Raw genomic sequence first — 22,568 nt, forward strand, 5'->3', positions numbered from 1 at the left:
GTGGCTATAGGAAGTTCTTGCATCGCTTCGAGTTGGACGAGTCTCCCAACTGTCCTGAATGCGGTGCTACACCCGAGGACCCGGAGCACGTTATGTTCCATTGTCCCAGATTTCTGCAGCAGGCGGCGCGACGGAGACGTGGCATGGACGAGCTGGTATAGCGAACTAGAGCCTCCCCCCGCGAAGTAATACTTTACGGTGGTCCCGCGGGGAGGGGCGGAAGAGTGGGGGTGGTTTTAGTGGGTGCGAATCCCACACACTTCTGCAACCTGGCGCAGCAGTGTCTTTCTAAGATTTCCACCTCCATCCATAAAAAAAAAAAAAAGTTAACACTGTGATACCATCTATTTTCAAACACTCATTCGATTAGTTCTACTGACTTTGCCAGTGAAGCACCCGATATCCATGAATATTAGGAAATGATCTTTTGCCTCAAGTCACTTTGGAGGTAATTTTGATTTGAGGAAATATATTAAATTGCTTATAATATTTCATCAGGCGCACCTATCTCCGTTGTTATACTTACCTCACTTACTTGCTCTCTCTTTAAGCGGAACATCAAAAGCTGATTTTAGCCGAACATGGTGTGATCCGGTGGCATTGTCCTTGTGTCACTACTGTATAATTTCTGTTTTATTTCCATCATTGGGTGCTCTAATTTAACTGTTAATAATTACAAATGGTATGAAGGGTAGATAAGATATTCGAACTACTGAAACGTTCAGGAAACTGTAAATGATTACGTTTTAAATTTAGACAACAGGGAAACTAAAACCAATCAAGATATCGCTTTATTTGCACTACAGTTTTTGAGCACAAATTTGAAAATGGGCAATGAAGCATTGAATTAATTGCTTGTTGGTTTAGAATTTTTATACTACGCCTATGCGAATGCTTTTGTTTGCCTATAATATGTCTGCTACGCTACGTACGTATACAGCACTTTTGTCTGTACTTTATGCATTCACTTCCTAGAAATTGCTCTATCTAGCCCATTTTATAAATATCTATATTTTTCTAGCATGTATTGCGTTGGGCTACGTGCCTACCTCTTAGCAAAGGGTTAAGATAGTCTTCATACCGATAAAAGTCGTGGGAAGCGGCTTAGGTTGCACCCACTAAATGAAAACCAACATGCTTACCAGTGTGGAAGGTTCTGTGAGTTTGCTCTTCATTCTTTGGTTTCAAAGATAGAGAATGCAACTCTGAAAAGTGAGTACGCGATGGGGGTGTTCATGGACATTGAAGGTGCGTTTGATTGTGCACATTTCCAAGAACTTTGTGATGCCGCCAGAGCGCATGGTGTTGATATTTTAATTAAGTGGATTTATGCTATGCTAGCGCAGAGATCACTTTGTGCGGAAGTAGGTGTCGATCACTACCTAACAGCAGAGGCAACGAAAGGCTGCCCCCAAGGAAGTGTGCTTTTGCCCCTTATGTGAAGTATGCTGATCGACTCGCTCCTATGCAAACTGCTCAATTTGCCAATACACGTTCAAGTTTATGCAAATGACGTGCCTGTGCTACATCTGTTTGGTAGAAAATATGAAGTTACCCTGAAACGTAGAGAGAACTGGGAAGTAACAGAGGAATGCGTGCGGGATATACCGTCTTCTACACCGATGACTCAAAAACAGAACAGAGTTCTGAAGTCTGAGTCTACCTCTCGAATAAAAGCAAGAAGTGTGCATTTCCTTTGGGACAACATGCGGCCCCATAATAACAGGTAACAGAGCCTACATTCTGCTAGACAGACCATACTTTTCCTGTCAGGACCAAACATGCATACCACAAAGTTTATTCTGTCGAAAAGTAGGAGTATTGCGGGCATTCTAAAAGGCCATAATTCACTAGCAGGAGATATGGTCAGAATAGGGATTATTCAAGATGATACGTGTCCCCCCCGTAATGAGGAAGCGGAATGCAAGGAGCATTTTCTATGTGAATGCCCTGCCTATGAAAGCATCAGACATCAGATCTTTGATGCCGATGTTCTCCAGTTACAGCAGGTAGCAACATATCCACTAATGGAAATCCTGCGATATATTAACGAACCCGAGATATTCCCTTAGACGGGGGAGTCGAATACAATGGGCCACCACGGTCTGAGGGCTTAGAGGCTATGTTTCTCTTCATCACAAACACACAAGTTGTGCCAACTATCATGTAGCTCCTTTTGGTAGAGAATGAACGCCACAATTCTACAACGGTGTTAGAGAGGGAGGATCTTCCTTTTTCTCCTATATGCTTATTCATCCCCTCCCGCTCCAAGGATGGACTTGGGCACTCAAACATCATTTGAAACGCCGTAACTTATAAGGGAGGGCGATCGTCGTTATTCTGCAACTGGGCTGGAAAAATAGGGCTTTCCGCTTCATTCATCATAAACTTCTTTTACCTTTCGAAGAAGGATTTCAAAATTAAACCCTACCGTGATGGCATGCAAATATGTCACTTTGAGATACAAAGCTTCAATGTTCGAATGGAAATTTCCTCTTTTTTCACATACCCTTCGCATTCTCTCTAAGTCTAGAGGTAGTGTTGAAAATTTAAACTAACAACACAATAACATACAAACCCACTTTGAGGGTCATAAAGTTTGAATTGAGGATGATCGAGTTTTCATCAAACTTGAAGACAAGGAGCCTTCTCCTTCCCCTCCAGAGAGGAGATTGAAAATTTAATCTTTATACAATTTCTCTCTAGTAACAAAACTACATTCAATGACCACACAATACCTGTTGCGGGGCAGTAATTTCTTGCGAGTTGTGCACGACGCACCTGTTGCAGCGGAAAAAAGATCAATGCAATGATTGGAGTATGTTTGAAAAGTGCTTACCTCAAGATAATGCAGTATTGGAAATAAAAAATTTAATGGTAAATATGGAAAAAAATAATAGTATGGGATTCAAAGAAAATTGTGTAAAATTTTCATGAAGAAATATTTAAAAAAATAAGGCAAGGCGGTGCGGGATCATTCCAAATCAAAAAATTAAAGTTCTCTCACTAGATGATCGCTTTCTCTAGGCAAAGCTGGGAAGGATTTTCGAAATTTTAATTTTTCACTTTTTGGAAATACTTTGAAGTGAAAATCGCAATTTTTATGGGGAAAAAATGAACCTCTTCCCTCCTTAGGGATAAAGGTGTTCCTGAGTCCGTATTCTCTTGATAATGGGCTGCACCAAAATTTTATGCCATTATTTTAGCTCACGTATTCTTAACTTGGACAAACTAGACACCTCATCCGACGAGACTACCCTGGCAGCAGCATAAACGAAAGTGGTTATTGGAAACTATAACTAAAAAAAACAAAAAAACACAAACAATGATAACAAAAGACGATGACGTGATGAAACGGACATGAGACCAAAGTCGAGTCAGTCTCCGCGCCAAGGGTAATGGAGCATCTATAAACCCACGCATTGCTCAGGACAAGGCGAAGTTCTAGGTCCTAGTCTACTAAACAGAGCAGTATAAACTTTGGGCAAGACGCCATAGCCACTATTTGGTATAGGGAAGTTAACCCCGGCGGAAAGGGAGCTTTTTGCTTCCCAAAAAAGTGGAAAAAGCTATAGAACGAAAGAATGTCTGTCCAAAGGAGCAGGCGACCTGAACCCAAGCTTAAAACTAGAAGCAATGAAACTCCCGAGTGCAACCAAAAGTGAGCGATCGAAGCTAAAGGCAACACAAAAACTCGGTCACACTTAAAAAGACCGAAAGGGACGAACATTTCCGAAGGTAAAAGTTAGTAGGTCAATAATATCCAAATAAAGACATTTTCTCATTCACTACCGTTCACGATTAGTGAATCACGACTGATGAATCCATGAATGCAAGTGTAATTGACATACCTGGCATGATGACACTTTCTGGACAAGGGGAAGGAAGATTTACTTTGTGCCGTTAATCAAGATGTAGTTACACTGCAATCACACAACTACATCTAGTCCAATAAAAAATTAAAATGCCCTAATCTAAGGGAAACGCTTCGAATTGGGATTGCAGTTGTCTATGCAATTATTAATAAAACTACATTTCCCTCTGACTCTACTGAAGAGTTGAAAATTGAGCCAAAATATGTTTATGATTTACGGTGCTGTACACAGTTCACGCTGGCAGGACACTGGAAACCAGCAGCTGCAGACACATTTAAGAACAAATTAACAAAACTTTTATTTTCTAAAATCTTTTAATTTGACATAATGTCCGATGGGAATGTAAAAACTTTTTCCACTTTTTTACATGACGACAAACACTTTCGATTCTTAAGTTAAAACTACTTTAATGAGTTCGTGTGTGTTTTGATTGACAAAAAATGAAATGCAAAATAGTAATCGATTTTCAATTTCCACGGCATATATACGCACATTTAAAAATGAAAAAAGAGAACATACAACTTTTTCAACTGCTCATCTACGGTGAGAAAGACTTTCTATAATAAATTTAAAAACATATTCCAAATTAATAATTAATATCTATATAATGATCCTTTATAACTCATCGTGAGCATCCTTCAAATCAGATTCTGAGCTGGCTTGGCATGCGGCTGGTGTTTGGAATACGAAATGATATTCACATCGATTTGGTTCTGTTACGGATGTTACCAGGTTCTCCAATCCGCAGTGAACTTCGATAACCGCTGAACGTTGGGGACCATTCCAGCATGAGGCTCCATTACTGAATAACATTTGACTGTATTTATTATCGGTTCCGCTCCATCTCTCCCATGATCCCAATCTGATAAAGAGAAAATTATATGAACTACATGCTCTTTTACTAGTCTGAGGATTACAAACCTTGTTTCACTACCTCCTGAACGCGGTTGTTGCGAGGCTCGATCAAATGGACATAATTTATAAACATATTCTCTATCTTCATATTCAAAACATTCTCCTTCGAGTGGTGCGTACTCTTCATCCGTTCCGTAATCTTTCTCCAACATTTCTTTGATCTTTCTTATTTCCGTTTCAACTTCACGCACAGTTCTGTCAGCTTCGTTGAAATCGTTTCGTGCAGCATTTGCTAGTTCGATTACTTGTTGTGTTTCCGGATCGTAATCAGGTTGGTTACCATGATCTACTTCTTCTGCTTCACCTGCGAGCATAGATGAGTGTTGATAAATGAAAACAGTTAACAGTAATTGAGGTAGACTTTATGAAAGATGGTGATAAATAACGGAGAAAAAGGTAAGGAACTAAAGATTGATCTTAATAGCACCGTCAATGTTTGCGTTCATGATTTAGAAGCCAACTTTTAGCAAAATTCCATATTTCATTCGAGATTGAAGTCGATCTCAAGAGTACTTCTTTACTGCCTCGTTCTACGGAAACAGGTCGGAGCAGTGTAGTAACGCGCAATGAAGACAAGCTCCTTTCAAAAGCCAAGCAGCCAAGGAGCAACAATGGCACCGGCTGGATCGAAGGAATCAGGAAAATATCAAAATTGTGGGAATTGAATTCGAGGCAACGAGATGAAGAGGCTGGCCCTTAACAGACAGCGGTAGCCGATCAAGAAACAATGTATGATAACAACACCCTTATTTACACAGCTGTTTTTATCGTTCACCGATTTCCTAAACAACGGCAATCTAACACCACCAATCGCATAGACCTCCGCAATCTTCTTCTTTTTTTCAGCCTTTGCCCCTTTCACAAGCGGGGTCGGCTCGTCGTGATCGGTTTCGCCATTTGGGTCTATCGAGTGCCTGATCTGGGTGCAATCTCCAGGCTTTTAAATCCCCATCCAGTATATCAAGCCACCATTGTTTTGGCCTGCCTTTTGCTCGATTACCATCGACTTCGATGTTCAGACCAATCTTGGTGAGTGAATTCTCGTTAGCACGAATTCACTAGTCCAACGCAACATTTTCGTCTCCATTACCGCAAGACGCCGTTCAGTGTCTTTTATACTCGGCCAACACTCAGAACCATAGAGGGCGACAGGACGGACGGCATTGCGGTAAATTTTAGATTTGAGACGTTCGTTGATATGTCGATCACAAAGAACACCAATTGTGGAACGCCACTTCATCCAGGTTGCGTTAATGCGTGAAGCAATTTCATAATGCAGTTCTCCATTGGCTGATAGCATTCACCCGAGGTATTTAAATCGCTCAGTTCTGGGCAGATCACTGCCTGTCTGACACCGTGTTGCATGAGGCAATCATTCAATTTTTGGACAAGTTGATCGAGATCATTTTTGCTATTAGATACTAGGAAAACATCATTTGCATAAAGCAGTGTGTAGAGCGCTAGACGTTGGATGTCCCGTGTGACGGTGTCCATAACAAGAACAAAGAGAAGTGGTGAGAGGGCGCTTAGTTGATGAGCACCAACAGAGACACGAAGCGGTTTTGATACACCCGCCAGACTTCGAATTTTACTTTTCTGATCGTGGTAGAGCAATTGAACACAGCGCACGAGTTCTTTTGGCAGTGTTGTCGCAAAGCATACCAGATTAGTTCGTGTAGCACACGGTCAAACGTTTTCTCTAGATCCAGAAATGCAATGTAAAGAAGGTGATGCTTCTCACTGTGTTTCTCCATGAGTAACCGCGCAGCGTGTATTGCATCAGTAGTTCCGCATTTTTTGACAAATAGCTAACATGACTGGATTGTTCCACTATCCTCTTCTTCCAAACAAATTTTGTCAACCCCAGAATGGTCGTGAAATCTATCAAATAGAACAAGAATAATAAGTCAACCGGTCTTCACAAAACCCCGTCCATAATTTTAAGAAACCTTCTATGTCAACTACTTCCTTCCTGTTCACATTGCTGAAACATCGCTACCAACTGGGAGTGTGATCAAATCAAAACTATTCCCAAAAGAAATGAAAACCCTCTCCTTCAGTGTAATCCCATCTTCTAAGCTTCTACAGAAATTTTCGAGCGGATCATCAAATCAACGAAAGATGAGCACTGTGATACCAACGAAACATCTCCCTATCCAAGATCTCCAGTTCCCTAACTGAGTAGCTCATTCGGTTGAGCATGCCCTACAATAGGAAGTCTTTCGACGCACGACGCATGCAATGTCAGCCAACTCCTCCTCCTTTTCAAACTTTTTATTGCGGATATTCCAAAATCCGTGGTCAAAGGGTAGTATAGGTCCCGGGGCGAAACGTGGATTGGTACCCATGATGGAGCATAAAACCTGGGAAATGCCTGCTGAACCAACACCAACAGCTCTACTACCAAACCCTATCTCCACCTCCACGTGGTGACCGCTGGGAGCTCTTTCTTGACGAAAAGCTGCAGACGGAGAAGGATGAAGGCGAGTCTCCAGCGCCTAAAAACGGGACAAATTGTACCAACTGGTCCTCCAGGTTGAGGGTTGGGTAGGGCTGACAACCCTACACGGATAACAACTTGTTACGAAGCCACAACAGGAGCCTCGGACAGGACGGATTTTAAAACGACGGACCCGGCAACGACAACGGAATAACGATTTGCGCATTTTCTCATGGAACGTGCGCTCCCTGTACAGAGATGAAGCTGAGGAGCAGCTAGCCAATACCCTGTCCCAATATAGGGCTGATATAACAGCGTTGCAAGAGATGCGATGGACAGGGACCGGTTTCCTGGAGAAGAGCCACTACACCATATATTATAGCGGTCATCCAGTAAACCATGTGCTCGGAGTAGGTTTCTTAATCAGCCAAAAAATGAAACCTGCTGTTATTGGCTTTGAAAACATAAGCGAACGGCTATGCACTCTGCGCTTGCGAGGCAAGTTTAGAAATATAAGCCTCATAAACGCTCACAGTCGGAGAAGGATACCTTCTACGAGGCAGTAGAACGAACCCTCGAAGCCTGTCCCAGATATGATATCAAAATCATACTTGGGGATTTTAACAGCCAAGTAGGGAAGGAGCCCGTATTCAGGCGATATTTTGGCTCCCATAGCTTACACGAAAATACAAATGATAACGGACTGCGGATCATTCAATTAGCAGTGTCACACGAAATGATTGTTGGAAGTACCTGGTTTGCGCGGAAAGCGGTACACAAACATATGTGGGCCTCTCAAGACAGGACCACTTTCAACCAAATTGACTACGTGTTAATCGAACGCCGCCACCTCTCAGCCTTGATGAATGTCAGAACATATAGGGGGCCAATATAGACTCGGATCACTATTTCGTTGGCATTGTGCTCCGAGCTCGAATAACAACACCACCTAGAATCCCCTCTGACAATCAGGTGAGAGTGAACTCTGAAGCCATCCACAACACAACCCTCCGCGACACCTATAAGAGGGAAATGGATGTCGCAATAACTGCAGTCAACAGAGGACCTGGAGATGAAGCATCAACAAATGATCTTCACAATCACCTGAAGAACGTTATCATGGATACGGCCACAAACATACTTGGCCCCAGCCGCAAAAGGAGTCAGAATGGCTGGTTTGACGATGAATGTATGCTAGCAACGGAACGGAAGAATGCTGCATACCGAGTAATGTTGCATTCTCAAAGAACGGGGGCACACGCAGAGACTTATCACGAACTCCGGCGAGCGGAGAAGCGACTTCACAGACGGAAAAAGGAAGCCTGGGAGAACCAACAAGTCTGTGAACTAGAAAAGTACAGGGAGCAACCGCACCAGGCGCGCAAGTTTTACCAACAAGTCAGCAGGATGAAGCCTTATACACCTCGATGCTCATCCTGCCGAGACAAAGAGGGAAATCTGATTTCCGATAGAATGGGCATATTAGAGCGATGGGTTGAGTACTTTGATGAGCTACTGAACAACCAGAACATCGGCGAGTTGGAGGTTCCGCCAACTGAAGACGACGGACAAATACCACCAAGTTTAGGAGAAACAGTTCGTGCAATTAATCGGCTAAAAAATCATAAGTCGCCAGGAGCCGACGGAATTACAGCAGAATTGGTTAAATATGGAGGCGACCAGTTACACCAAGTGGTTCATCAACTTGTGCTCAAGGTATGGGACAGCGAATCAATGCCTGACGATTGGCAACGAAGCATTATCTGTCTCATACATAAAAAGGGAGATATCACACAGTGCAGCAATTATAGAGGTATCACGTTGCTGAGTACCATCTATAAGATATTCTCCACTATCTTGCTAGGCCGGATAGCCCCATACGCCCAGAACATCATTGGCCCATACCAAAGAGGCTTCACTCCAGGCAAATCAGCAACTGATCAGATTTTCTCTCTGCGGCAAGCGATGGAAAAACTGTTGGAATATGGACAACAGTTGCACCATCTGTTCATCGACTTTAAAGCCGCCTATGATAGCATAGCCAGGGTAAAACTGTACACGGCCATGAGAGAATTCGGTATCCCGACGAAATTAATAAGACTGACTAGGCTGACCCTGACCAATGTGCGAGGCCAGATAAAAGCAGCAGGATCACTCTCAAAACCATTCGACATCAACAACGGTCTACGACAAGGGGATGCGCTATCATGCGTCCTCTTTAACCTGGCCTTCGAGAAAATAATCCGTGATGCTGAGGTAAATGCAAGAGGTACGATCCTCTTCAAGTCCACTCAACTACTGGCCTATGCTGACGATATCGAAATTATGGGAATAACCACCCGAGACGTACAAACTGCTTTCATCCAGATCGAGCAGGCGGCGCGAGATCTTGGGCTGCACATCAATGAAGGCAAGACAAAATATATGGTGGCAACGTCAGCACCGAAGACGAATCAACCAACAACATCAAACCGCACTGGTCAAACACCAACACGAAGAAGAATAAGGATAGGAGAATACAACTTGGAGACCGTTGACAATTTCTCCTATCTAGGGTCGAAAATCACAACCGATAACAACTACGATGATGAAATCCGCGCACGGTTGTTGTCAGCCAACAGAGCCTATTTCAGCTTACAAAGACTGTTCCGCTCGAAACGTCTCACCATACGGTCAAAGCTCCTACTGTACAAGACTATGATCTTGCCAGTCCTCATGTATTCCTCGGAAACTTGGGTTCTTAGCAAGAAAAATTGCGAACTCTTGGCCGCGTTCGAGAGAAGAATCCTCTGAAGAATTTTTGGCCCCCTACATGAGGATGGACGATTCCGTAGCCTACACAATGACGAAATCTATGAGCGATACCATGACCGTCCGGTTGTGGATAAAATCCGGCTCAATAGGTTACGGTGGGTGGGTCACTTAATCCGTATGGATCAGGATGATCCCACCCGGAAAGTCTATAAGGGCAATATCTATGGTAGAAAAAGAAGACGAGGCAGACCCTGCCTAAGATGGAGCGATGGCGTGGGTCAGGACGCCAGACAGCTTTTAGGGATATCGAATTGGTGGACCTCGGCGCAAAACCGGGATGTCTGGAGTTCCTTATTAAGGCAGGCCTAGATCGGATACCGGTTGTTGCGCTGTTGATGATGGTGATGATGATTCCAAAATCCATTCCCACACCCAGATCAATCAAGATCCTGGAATAGCTTCATTGTTCACAGCACCACAAGAGAGATAATATACCACAGTCATCATGTCCCTCAGGATCAATACTTCTCCCATAACCACAGCGAATCAGATCATCCTTAATATCACTATAAACTGCAACTACTATAATTATCCATCAAATCAAGAAAGCTCTAAACCGTGTAAAAGGTGCCTTCAGATTGCTAAGTCCATGCTCCGCTTTAACAAACCCACTTCATCGAAAGTCAAGATTTCCTGTTATAAACAGTCAACAGTTCGAACACTAATCACATTTCTCCTCAATAAATTAAGACACTTCTTCTTTTTCTTTAACCTTTGTCCCGTTTACAAGCGGGGTCGAATTGAATGAATTAAAAAACTCCGTTTCAAGGAAAGACATATCCTCCGTCACTGTACCGGTGTATTAAAAAAAGACGAAAGTACAAACTACACATCCAACCAGACCCTCAACGATCATCGATGCCGGCAAGGCTGAATGGACACGATGATATTCTTTGAGCGGGGTCAGTCACACCCTAACTCGTTAGTTGTATCTGGTATCGGATGATTGAAAATCTACAAGGAGAATGTCTTTTGCTTGAGCAGATTGCCAAAAATCCTTATTGTTTACAGAAATGATAACAATTTTTCCGAACGAGAAGGTAGAATAGTCCTCTATATACACAAGTCGCCAGTCTCATGGCCGATACTACTTTTCATCAAATCAAAATGCCTCTCACTGTTTATTCTTCTTGCTCATCCCCATTCTCTTCCCCCCCTTCCAACTGCCTGCAAATAACATCGGGCGGTAGCGATTGGAAATTGTTTAGTTATGTAAAAAACTATAGCCAACAATGGAAAAATCTTTCAATTATTTCTTTTAAAAAAGTGTTCAACAAATATACTCCAGACACGACAATGATTATCAGTTGTCATTAATTGGAGATAATCAATCAACAAATAGATATCATTCAAACACCGCTAATACATACTTAACGATTAGTAATTATGCAGTTGATATGTTATCTATTTTATTCATTTTTCGTTTCGACAAAACGGATCAAGATGCTGAGATAATTCCAGAAAACCTATTTTTCTTTACGAAAGGTATACAACAAAGTGTATGAAATACTTTATGGAAAAATAGTGAAAGTAGAAAGGAATCCCTTTATTCCTAAGTCGAGTTAGTATAAAATTCTTGGTGATTGTAAATTTATGTAACAATTAAAAAAAGGTCCAGAAAATGATTGTTACCTACCTGTAGGTTCAACATCTTCATGTTCTTCTTCACCTTCATCTCCTTCTTCGTCAACATGTCGTTCATCATCTTCAGACTCGCTATCTGAAACTCCCTCTCCATCATCTTCATGTTCAGTCAATTCTTCGTGCTTTTCGTTCGTGGTAGGTTTCTCAGTTTCTTTTTCAATTATCGGTGGTTGGAATAGACCCGAATCAAGCATCATAAAAGGCTTTATTCTAGGCCATGCAAAATTCAAAAATTGATCCCAATCAACTTGATCCTTATCATCTAAGAAAAATTTCGCTTCTTCAATAGACACTTCACCGTTTCTGTCTTTATCAAATGTAATACGAGTACGAATTTCATTTATTTCAATGATTCCATCCTGATTAGAATCGAATTTAATAAATGTTTCCTGAGCTTCAGCTTTAGTTTTTTCAGATTCTTCTTGTCGCTGTTGCTCTTTCTCTTTATCTTTCGCATCTCGATAGATTTGCAATGCTTGATTCTCAATATCTTCTGCTTCTTTTTTAATTTCTTCTTTTTCTTGTTTAATACGTTCTACTTCGGCTTTACGTTGCTCCAATTCAGCTAAACGGCCTGCCCGTTCAGCTTTCAGAACTTTACCTCGATTACTTAATTCAACTTTTAACCCACTACCCTTTTTGACAAGCTCTTGGCGCGTTTTTTCGCGTTGTCTTTCCTCACGACCCAATTCATTACAATTGTTTATGCATCCAGCACCCGAATCGTATTCATCACTAGCATCACAGCAATCACAGATACCATCGTTTACACGTGAACTGGGAATGTTTTTAGGGCGATGACCAGCATTGGTACAATGGAAAGTTCCTGTTGGACATGCTGACGTACCAGGCTCATCACTACCATCGGCACAATCGCAAAAATCATCGTTTACCTGAAATGCAACAGAATAAGAATGACCATTTTAAATTCAATAAAAGTGCAAATGTTATTGTAAAGAATTTGGACTATATTGGCACATCAACAAATTTTTGCTTCCATTACCCTGCCCGTGGATTTATAATTATCAAAAGTTAATGAAACCAAAACGTTATTAAAATGGGTTTACTGTCTGTCACCGATTCAAACGAAATTCGGTGGACAATGGAAACTATAAAATCCAACAGTTAGGGACATAAATTTACGTCGAGTTTAAAGGGCGGCTCCCCATACTTGCAAAGGGATGTGAAAATATCTTTTCACCTGATGTGCCCGTATAGTATTTTTACAAGCAGATTTTATTTTTGACATAAATTGCAAAATGGTTTATTGAAAGGTCAAAATGTGCAAATTCAAAGTAAGACAGGACTCATTTTTTGGAGACCACGCAACCACAAATCCAAAAAAAAATCAGAGCAATGCGCTTCAATGAAATTTAGGCCTCATAATACATCCCTTTCCGATATCTGCTTAAATAAACTTTACAATAGCATATTATCAACTTTTTGAAATTGACCGGGAGACTACTTAAGTTCATCCTAGGCAAATTGCATGCAGCAACATAGAGAACGGTATCGCGCAAATATTGGAAAGTTTCCCTGCTATTAATGCCAAAGTTAAAGCAGTTCAAACCTATTAATTTCGAGCGAATTTACTACATCTTAAGCCATGGAATAATTAATTTGAAGGAAATATTAAAGTTCTCTATATGAAGGAGTTCTTTTTTGTATGTTTTAGGTTCTTTACACTTGCTAACGATGTTGTACTCCTAGTTTGAAGCGTAAAAAATTAACTAATATTGAAAAAAATTATTTGTGCAAGTTACTATTGAAAAATGGTATGAAATTGAATTTTAAATTATTATACAAGTGGAATTGCCATGCACTCAAAGTTCCTCACATAAGGAAGCACAAAGCTTCGTCTTCGAAGCAAACCGAAATCGTGAATTGAGATGCATACAAATCTATATACATATGTGTATTGTGAGCTGATATTCCCTGATATTTCGTAGTGACTTAAACAATTGATAGCGATTTTGCATACTGAAATCATGTATGAGCCTGGTTGCAAAATATGTTTATGGTATTACAAACGGAATATCGGAAGCTCGGCACTTCAGGTATAAATGTTTTGTGTTCATCTTATGTGAACAACTCTCTATGCACGTTTTTCCATTCCTACATACTACTGTGATCAAAAAGTAAGGTGAAATTGCCATTTAAAACTCCTAGGCACTAGGAAGACAAGTAAATTTTTTTTCCTAGGTTGGTAGGACTGTCTATAACCTTTGCCAGGTGTCTGTTTGTCAAAAGGTTCAATAATCTCCGAGTCACACGTGTTTTTGTAAACTACCAAAAGTGAATTTTTCGATTTTTACAATGGGTGATTTTGTTGAGCAAAGGACTTGCATCAAATTTTGTTTGCAGAACGAATATTCTTGTGCGGACACGTTGAAAATGTGGCGGAAGGTCTTTGGTGATCAAACTATGACACAAAAAAAATGTTTATAAGTGGTACAACGAGTTCAAAGCGGGCTGAGAACGCTTTGAAGACGAACCGCGCTCTGGACGAACATCAACGTCTTCCGACGAGGGTCACATCGAAAAAATCGAAGATTTCGTGCTTGAAAATAGTGTTGGCATATCATTTGGCTCAGCACAAACCATTGTGAAGGATGTTTTGTGTCTCAAACTTGTCAAGTCTCGACTGGTGCCAAAATCGCTCAGTTGCATTGGTTCTTCGCGACTTTTTTGCCAAAAACTCGACTCATATCATTCCGAAACCACCGTATTCGCCTGATTTGGCTCCGTGCGACTTCTTACTATTCAACAAACTCAAAAGGTCGGGGACGCGAATCGAAGAAGGTCTTGAAGGCTATACCGAAAAAAGGCTATTCTCACTGTTTCCAGGACTGGAAAAAGCGTTGGCAAAAGTGCGTTTTATCGAACGGGGATTACTTTGAAGAGGATGAAATTGATTTGAAAGAATAGATAAAGGATTTACATTTGATAAACAAACTCACCTTACTTTTTGATCACAGAAGTAGCTAAGAATGCAAATTTTCCGTCATATATTAGATTAATCGTTGGCGCAACATTCCATATTGGATCAGGGCCTTTTGCCGAACAAAATATGCATATGTAATACAAATTAAAGACATAAATATTGTGCATTGATTTAATGCACGTCAGACACGTCCTAGAATGTAATAAATTTACGCAAAATGCAATATTTTGTCTTTTAATAACTTTGTGAATAATAGTTGGATCACGTTCCCTTTAGAACAGAGGAACAGAGGCCAATATATCAAAGGTGAGTATAGATCAAAGGGTAGTATAGGTCCCCTGTTGAACCAACACCACCTCCACCTCCACGTGGTGATCGCTTTTCTTAACGAAAAGCTGCAGACGGAGAAGAATGGAGGCAAGTCTCCTGCGCCTAAAAACGGAACAAATTGTACCAACTGGTCCTCCAGGTTGGGGGTTGGGTAGGGCTGACAACCCTACACGGAAAACAACTTGTTACGAAGCCACAACAGGAGCCTCGGATTGGACGGATCATACAACGACGAACCCGGCAACGACAAAGAAATAACGATTTGCGCATTTTCTCATTGAACGTGCGCTCCCTGTACAGACCGAATGCTACTGAGCAGCTAGCCGATACCCTGTCCCAATATAGGGCTGATGTAACAGCGTTACAAGAGATGCGATGGACAGGGACCGGTTTTCTGGAGAAGAGCCGCTACACCATATATTATAGTAAACCATGTGCTCGGAGTAGGTTTCTTAGTCAGCCAAAAAATGAAACTTGCTGTTATCGGCTTTGAAAACATAAGCGAACGGCTATGCGCTCTGCGCTTGCGAGGCAAATTGAGAAATATAAGCCTCATTAACGTTCACGCCCCTACAGAGGAGACTTCTACGAGGCAGTAGAACGAACCCTCAAAGCCTGTCTCAGATATGATATCAAAATCATACTTGGGGATTTTAACAACCAAGTAGGGAAGGAGCCCGTATCAGACGATACGTTGGCTCCCATAGCTTACATCAAAATACAAATGATAACGGACTGGGGATTATTCAATTAGCAGTGTCACACGAAATGGTTGTTGGAAGTACCTGGTTTGCGCGGAAAGCGGTCCACAAACATACGTGGGCCTCTCTAGACAGGTCCACTTTCAACCAAATAGACCACGTGTTGATCGAACGCCGCCACCTCTCAGCCTTGATGCATGTCAGAACATGTAGGGGGCCAATATAGAGTCGGATCACTATCACGTTGGCATGGTGCTCTGCGCTCGAATAACAACACCACCCAGAATCCCCTCTGACAATCAGGTGAGAGATAACACTGAAGCCAGCCGCAACATAGCCCTCCACAACACCTATAACAGGAAAATGGATGCCACAATAACCGCAGTCAACAGAGATCCTGGAAATGAAGCATCAACAAATGATCTTCACAATCACCTGACGAACGTTATCATAAATACGGCCACAAACATACTTGGCTCCAGCCGCAAAAGCAGTCGGAACGGCTGGTTTGACGATGAATGTAAGCTAGCAACGGAACGGAAGAATGCTGCATACCGAGTAATGTTACATTTTCAAAAAACACGAACACGCGCAGAGACCTATCACGAACTCCAGCGAGCGGAGAAGCGACTTCACAGACGGAAAAAGGAAACCTGGGAGAACCAACAGGTCTGTGATTTCGAAAAGTACAGGGAGCAGCCGCACCAGGCGCGGAAGTTTTACCAACAAGTCAGCAGAATGAAGCCTTACACACCTCAATGTTTATCCTGCCGAGACAAAGAGGGAAATCTGATTTCCGGCAGAATGGGCATATTGGAGCGATGGGTTGAGTACTTTGATGAACTACTGAACAACCAGAACATCAGCGAATTGGAGGTCCCGCCAACTGAAAACGACGGACAAATACTGCCACCACCAAGTATAGCAGAAACAGTCCGTGCAATTGATCGGCTTAAAAATCATAAGTCGCCAGGAGCCGATGGAATTACAGCCGAATTGGTTAAATATGGAGGCGGCCAATTACACCAAGTGGTTCATCAACTTGCGCTCAAGGTGTGGGATAGCGAATCAATGCCTGACGACTGGCAAAAAAAGCATTATCTGTCTCATACATTAAAAAGGGGATGTCACGCAATACAGCAATACAGCGTTGCTGAGTGCCATCTATAAGATATTCTCCTCTATCTTACTAGGCCGGATAGCCCCATACGCCCAGAACAACATTGGCCCATACCAAAGAGGCGTCACTCCAGGCAAATCAGTAACAGATCATATTTTCTCTCTGCGGCAAGCGATGGAAAAACTGTTGGAATTTGGACATCAGTTGCACCATCTTTTCATCGACTTTAAAGCCGCCTATGATAGCATAGCCAGGGTAAAACTGTACACGGCCATGAGAGAATTCGGTAACCCGATGAAATCGATAAGACTGACTAGGCTGACCCTGACCAATTTGCGAGGTCAGATAAAAGCAGCAGGCTCACTCTAAAGACCATTCGACGTCAACAACGATCTAAGACAAGAGGATGCCCTATCATGCGTCCTCTTTAACCTGGCCCTCGAGAAAGTGATCCTTGATGCTGAGGTAAATGCAAGAGGTACGATCCTCTTTAAGTCCACCCAACTGCTGGCCTATGCTGATGATATCAACATCGTGGGAAGAACGAAAATCACAACCGATAACAGCTACCATGATGTTCCGCTCGAAACGTCTCACCATAGGGTCAAAGCTCTTACTGTACAAGACAATGATCTTGCCAATCCTTATGTATTCCCCGGAAAATTGGGTTCTTAGCAAGAAAAATTGCGAACTCTTGCCCGCGTTCGAGAGAAGCATCCTCTGAAAAATGTTTGGGCCCCTACATAAGGATCGACGATTCTGTAGCCTATATAACGACGAAATCTTTAAGCGATACCATGACCGTCAGGGTGTGGATAAAATCCGGCTCAATAGGTTACGGTGGGCGGGTCACTTAATCCGTATGTATGAGAATGATCCAGCTCGGAAAGTCTATAAGGGCAATATCTATGGTAGAAAAAGAAGACGAAGCAGTCCCTGCCTGAGATGGAATGATGGCGTAGATTAGGACCCCAGACATCTTTTAGGGATATCGAATTGGTGGACCTCGGCGCAAAACCGGTATGCCTGGAGGCTGTTAGTGGCGATGTTAATCATGATTACGAATTTGCCCAACTTCCTCTCTTTTCCTAGTTGTGGGTGTACTCGTTTCGAACCCTAGAAACGGGATAATGTCTCTAACCTCTTTCGAATAATTCCATGTACAGCCAAAAGCTCCAATTCTCGAAATCTTCGCTTAATATAACATATTGGATTTTAAATAATGCATTGAAATTCTGGGAGATTATGGATTTGAGGTATTAAGGAATCAGAAAAAACTATTTAATATTAGTATAGGAAATAATACCCCAAAATTGTTAGAGTTGATTACACACTGGCGAGTGCTAGACGAGGTCTCACTGTCAGATCACCGATATCTAGAATTCAATCTGACTATTGCGGGCGAACAGTCTGCAGTACAAAGACGGAACCCTAGGAAAAGGGATTGGGCAAAGTTCAATGAACTTCTTGGCAATAAAGTACAGTTTGCTGGGCGACTAAGGACTCCTTTGGTGCTGGAAGATGAATTGAAAACTCTGAACTGCACACTTTTAGAGTGCTATGAAGAGGCTTGTCCTATTTTCCGAGGCCAAAGCGGTAAAACGGTTCCTTGGTGGAACCGAGAACTGCAAAAACTCAGGAAATCAACCAGGCGACTTCTAAATCGTGCTTGCAAAAGTAACAAGAACGAAGACTGGTTAAATTTCAGGAACTCACAACGTGAATATAAGAGGCTCGTGAGGTGCTCGAAACGAGGCTCCTTTAGAGCGTACTGTGAGGAACTGGAAGGCGAAAGGGAGACGTCAAGACTGTCCAGAGTCCTCAAAAGGGATGAGTCGGCCAAGTTGGATTCTCTTAGAAAACCCGACGGTACTTTCACGAGCTCCAGACTGGACTGAGTACAGACCCTCCTGGAAGTACACCACCCGGGAGAACGGGTGGGAGAAGTGGTAGGGGGAGAGTTGACGGTTCTTGCAACCCCTTCAACACGCAAGTGTTGCAAGGGGAACTGGAACACTGCGAAAGCGGTTGTTACCCATGAAAAGGTGAGAGCTGCCATACTGTCCTTTGAACATTTCAAAGCACCTGGCATGGATGGCATCTATCCGGCAATGCTAAAGGAAGGTATGGAGAATTTAGAGCGACCTCTAAGAAATATTTTTCGAGGATGTCTTGCTCTGGGCTACGTGCCTTCTTCTTGGCAACAGGTTAACGTAGTTTTCATACCGAAACCTGGGAAAGATGACTATTCTAATCCAAAGAACTTCAGACAGATCAGCTTGACTTCATTCTTGCTGAAAGATTTGGAGAGACTGGTGGAGCGGCACGTTCGTGAAAACGCACTTAGGTCACACCCACTTAGTGAAAACCAACATGCTTACCAACGTGGAAAGTCCTGTGAGTCTGCTCTTCATTCTTTGGTCACAAAGATAGAGGATGCAACTTTGAATGGTGAGTACGCGATGGGGGTGTTTGTGGACATTGAAGGGGCTTTTGACTGTGCGCCTTTTCAAAAACTTTGTGATGCCGCCAGAGCGCATGGTGTTGATGATGCTCTAATTAAGTGGATCCATGCTATGCTAACGCAAAGATTGTTGTGCGCTGAGGTAGGGGGCGATCGGTACCTGACTACAGAAGCGACGAAGGGCTGCCCCCAAGGAGTTGTGCTTTCGCCACTTCTGTGGAGTATGCTGATCAACTCACTGCTATGCGAACTGCAAAATTTGCCAATACACGCTCAAGCTTATGCTGATGAAGTGGCTGTACTTGCTGTTTATCGGGATCTTGGAACGGTGTGTAGAAATATACAGCGTGCCGTTGATTTGATAGACAGCTGGTGCCTTAGACATGGTTTGTCAGTTAATCCAAATAAAACCACAATGGTTTTATTCACAAAAAGGAGAAAACTGGATGGACTTTGCCTCCCTGAGATGAGGGGTACTACCCTTCAACTCTCCGAAGAAGTGAAATATCTGGGGGTCACTCTAGATGAAAAACTTCTTTGGAACAAACATGTAGAGGTAAAGATGAAACGAGCTCTCACAGCTTATGGGGTGTGCAGACTGACCTTTGCCTCAACATGGGGACTCAGGCCTCATGTGGTAATGTGGATATACGTTGCCATCATTAGGCCGATGTTCGTATATGCATCCGTAGTGTGGTGGGTTAAGGTGAGACAAAAAGGTTTTCACCGTAAACTAGCCGCACTGCAAAGAACTGTTTGTCTGGGTATCACTGGTGCCATGAGCACGACATCCGGCGCAGCTCTGAATGCACTACTCAGCCCCTGGATATATTTATTCAAAGCACTGCAATGAGAGCAGCTCATAGGCTAATTCGATTAGATCTATGGGAAAACAACGGATGTGGGGGGCACAGAGCATTGGAAGAGTTACTGGGAGGACTGAATCCAGTTCTTACAATGCCTTCCGATTCTCGTGTCCCCATACATCTGTTTGGTAGAAGATATGTAGTTACCCTGAAGCGTAGAGAGGACTGGGAAGACCCAGAGGAATGCGTGGCGGGATATACGGATGTCTTCTACACCAATGGCTCAAAAACAGAAGAGGGTTCTGGAGCCGGAGTCTACCTCTCGAATAAAAACGAGAAGTGGGCTTTTCCTTTGGGACAATATGCAACGGTTTTTCAAGCCGAAGTTTATGCGATCCTAAGGGTGGCAAACTGGCTGATTGACGAGCGGTTGAAGGGCAGGCGCATCGCAATCTGCAGTGACAGTCAAGCTGCACTGAGGGCATTGAGCAGTCCTTTGATCACCTCGAAAATCATTCAGGAATGCAAAAACCGTTTGAACTCTATGTCTAGATTCAATACGGTGGAACTACTCTGGGTACCTGGTCACTGTGGCATAGAGGGTAATGAAATCTCGGACGCTTTAGCGAAAGAGGGGTCAATCTCCCCTATGCCGGGACCGGAGCCAGCAATTGGAGTATCAGTGGCATTGGTTAAATCTGTTTTCAAAAACTGGGAACAAGTTTCCCATAATGACAGATGGCAGAGCCTAAATGCTGCTCGACACACCAAACTTTTCCTGCCAGAACCCAACATACGTACCGCAAAGTTTATCCTGTCGAAAAGCAGGAGGACTTGCAGGTGTATTGTGGGCATTCTGACAGGCCATAATTCACTAGCTGGGCATATGTTCAGAATAGGAATTACCGAAGATGATACGTGCCCCTCCTGTAATGAGGAAGCGGAATCCACGGAGCATTTCCTATTTGAATGCCCCGCTTATGGACGCATCAGGCATCAGATCTTTGGTGCCGATGTCCTCCAATTGCGACGGGTAGCATCACATCCACTAACGGAAATCCTGCGATACGTGAACGCATCCGGAATATTCCGTTAGACGGGGGAGGCGAGTACAATGGGCCAACACGGCCTGAGTGCTCAGAAGCTGTAGCTTTTTCCCCACCATACACACACACATAGGAAATAATGAAAAATTTTCGGATGTGCTATCTTTTTTACGCATACTGTAACAAAGCAACAAGGACAATCTCCCAGCACACGATCTCTACTTTTCAAGATCTTAGAACTTTACTCGATAGACAAGTTATGTCTTGCATTACTGGATCTGTACAAGCGCAATCTTGCAACTCTCTCGGTACTTTACGTGTATTTCTATTTGCTTGGATAAAATCAACGATGCGCACTTGATTTCTTAATCGCATAATGCCATACAGCATGAACAAACACCTATTCGTACTGCGCCTTACATTTGCTACTAAAATGTATCTATCTGCAGCGCTACGCCCAAAGTGGAGATAAAGTACGTCTCCTCGGTATCTAAAGTTTATCAGCACTCCAAGAATCGTGAACTAGAAACTTGAGTTTTTGTTCACTCTCCACCGACCTAACCTAATCAGTTTTATTGATTCATTTATTCCAATGAGAATACTTTGTTGAGCCTTCCTCAGCTGTGGGATGAATGAAAGTTCCCGAAAGTCAGAATTCCTCCCAGAATAGAGTAAGAGGTGGGTGTCCTCGCAACCTCAGCCTCATCGGTTGTTATAGAATAATTGATATCACGCTTGGCAGCCCATTATGTTCGCCTGCGGAGTTCATTGTTTTTAGTTTAAACTTCCAGTCGTGACCTTATGTATGACGTGGTCCTCTCGCACACAACTCGCAATCTTTGCGGGCAAATTGTAAACACCAAACTTCACTTGACACCTTAAATTCACATCTTACCTGGGTATATTTGATTTTTTTCAGCCCGTCTAGACATAGGAAACTTTCACCGGGCGCATAGAGATTCGCCTTAGAAATAGATACTCCACGGGGACGTGGAATCTCGGAAAGAACTAAAATGCTACAACTAAAGAAGATAATTAGCGAAAACAGAGACTCTCGCACGTACAACATTTTCGGCAACGACGTTTATTTATCGTAACGCCAGAATGTACGAAATTCGGGGTATTCTACAAAATAAAACGACAATACACTTTGCCGGCTCTCCGTGCCCTTCCAAATCTGAAATTCACCGTTTGACAACCCCACGGCACACAATCGTCGATGAATGTAGCACTGTCCTGTTCTCACCATTTAGTACAATCACTGTTTGTTTACGCGATTTTGAACAACTCATATGGTGGTTGGTGTCTATGGTAACATTGAATGAGAAAATCTTATTGGAAATCTTTCAAGGCTAAGAAATTTTAGTTAATGTTATAAAAATATAAATAAACCAGATATAAACGGCAAACAAACTAATAGAATTGCATCCCCGCCAACCATAAAATTCCAGAGAAAAACGGGTGCATAA

At 42.6% G+C, this 22,568-nt stretch overlaps 1 protein-coding gene across 1 annotated transcript; it reads right to left on the minus strand.

Annotated features, from left to right (window-relative positions):
- Positions 1 to 4,170: 4,170 nt before the first annotated feature.
- On the minus strand, positions 4,171 to 22,321 carry LOC119652243 (glucosidase 2 subunit beta). Its single transcript, XM_038056217.1, has 4 exons — positions 21,995 to 22,321; positions 11,681 to 12,581; positions 4,797 to 5,094; positions 4,171 to 4,737 (listed from the first exon to the last, which is right to left on the minus strand). Exons 1-4 carry the CDS (start codon positions 22,166 to 22,168, stop codon positions 4,491 to 4,493), a joined length of 1,620 nt encoding a protein of 539 aa, XP_037912145.1. The 5' UTR covers positions 22,169 to 22,321; the 3' UTR covers positions 4,171 to 4,490.
- Between the last annotated feature and the right edge of the window lie 247 nt (positions 22,322 to 22,568).

Source organism: Hermetia illucens, chromosome 3 (assembly GCF_905115235.1).
Source record: "Hermetia illucens chromosome 3, iHerIll2.2.curated.20191125, whole genome shotgun sequence".
Classification (NCBI taxonomy): domain Eukaryota; kingdom Metazoa; phylum Arthropoda; class Insecta; order Diptera; family Stratiomyidae; genus Hermetia; species Hermetia illucens.

Coding starts and splice junctions, on each gene's coding strand:
- LOC119652243 (XM_038056217.1), bottom strand. CDS start 22,168: ATGTTGTACGTGCGAGAGTCTCTGTTTTCGCTAATTATCTTCTTTAGT. Junction 5,095..11,680: donor TGAAGATGTTGAACCTACAG/GTAGGTAACAAT, acceptor CTATGCTCGCAG/GTGAAGCAGAAGAAGTAGAT. Junction 4,738..4,796: donor TCAGGAGGTAGTGAAACAAG/GTTTGTAATCCT, acceptor TCTCTTTATCAG/ATTGGGATCATGGGAGAGAT.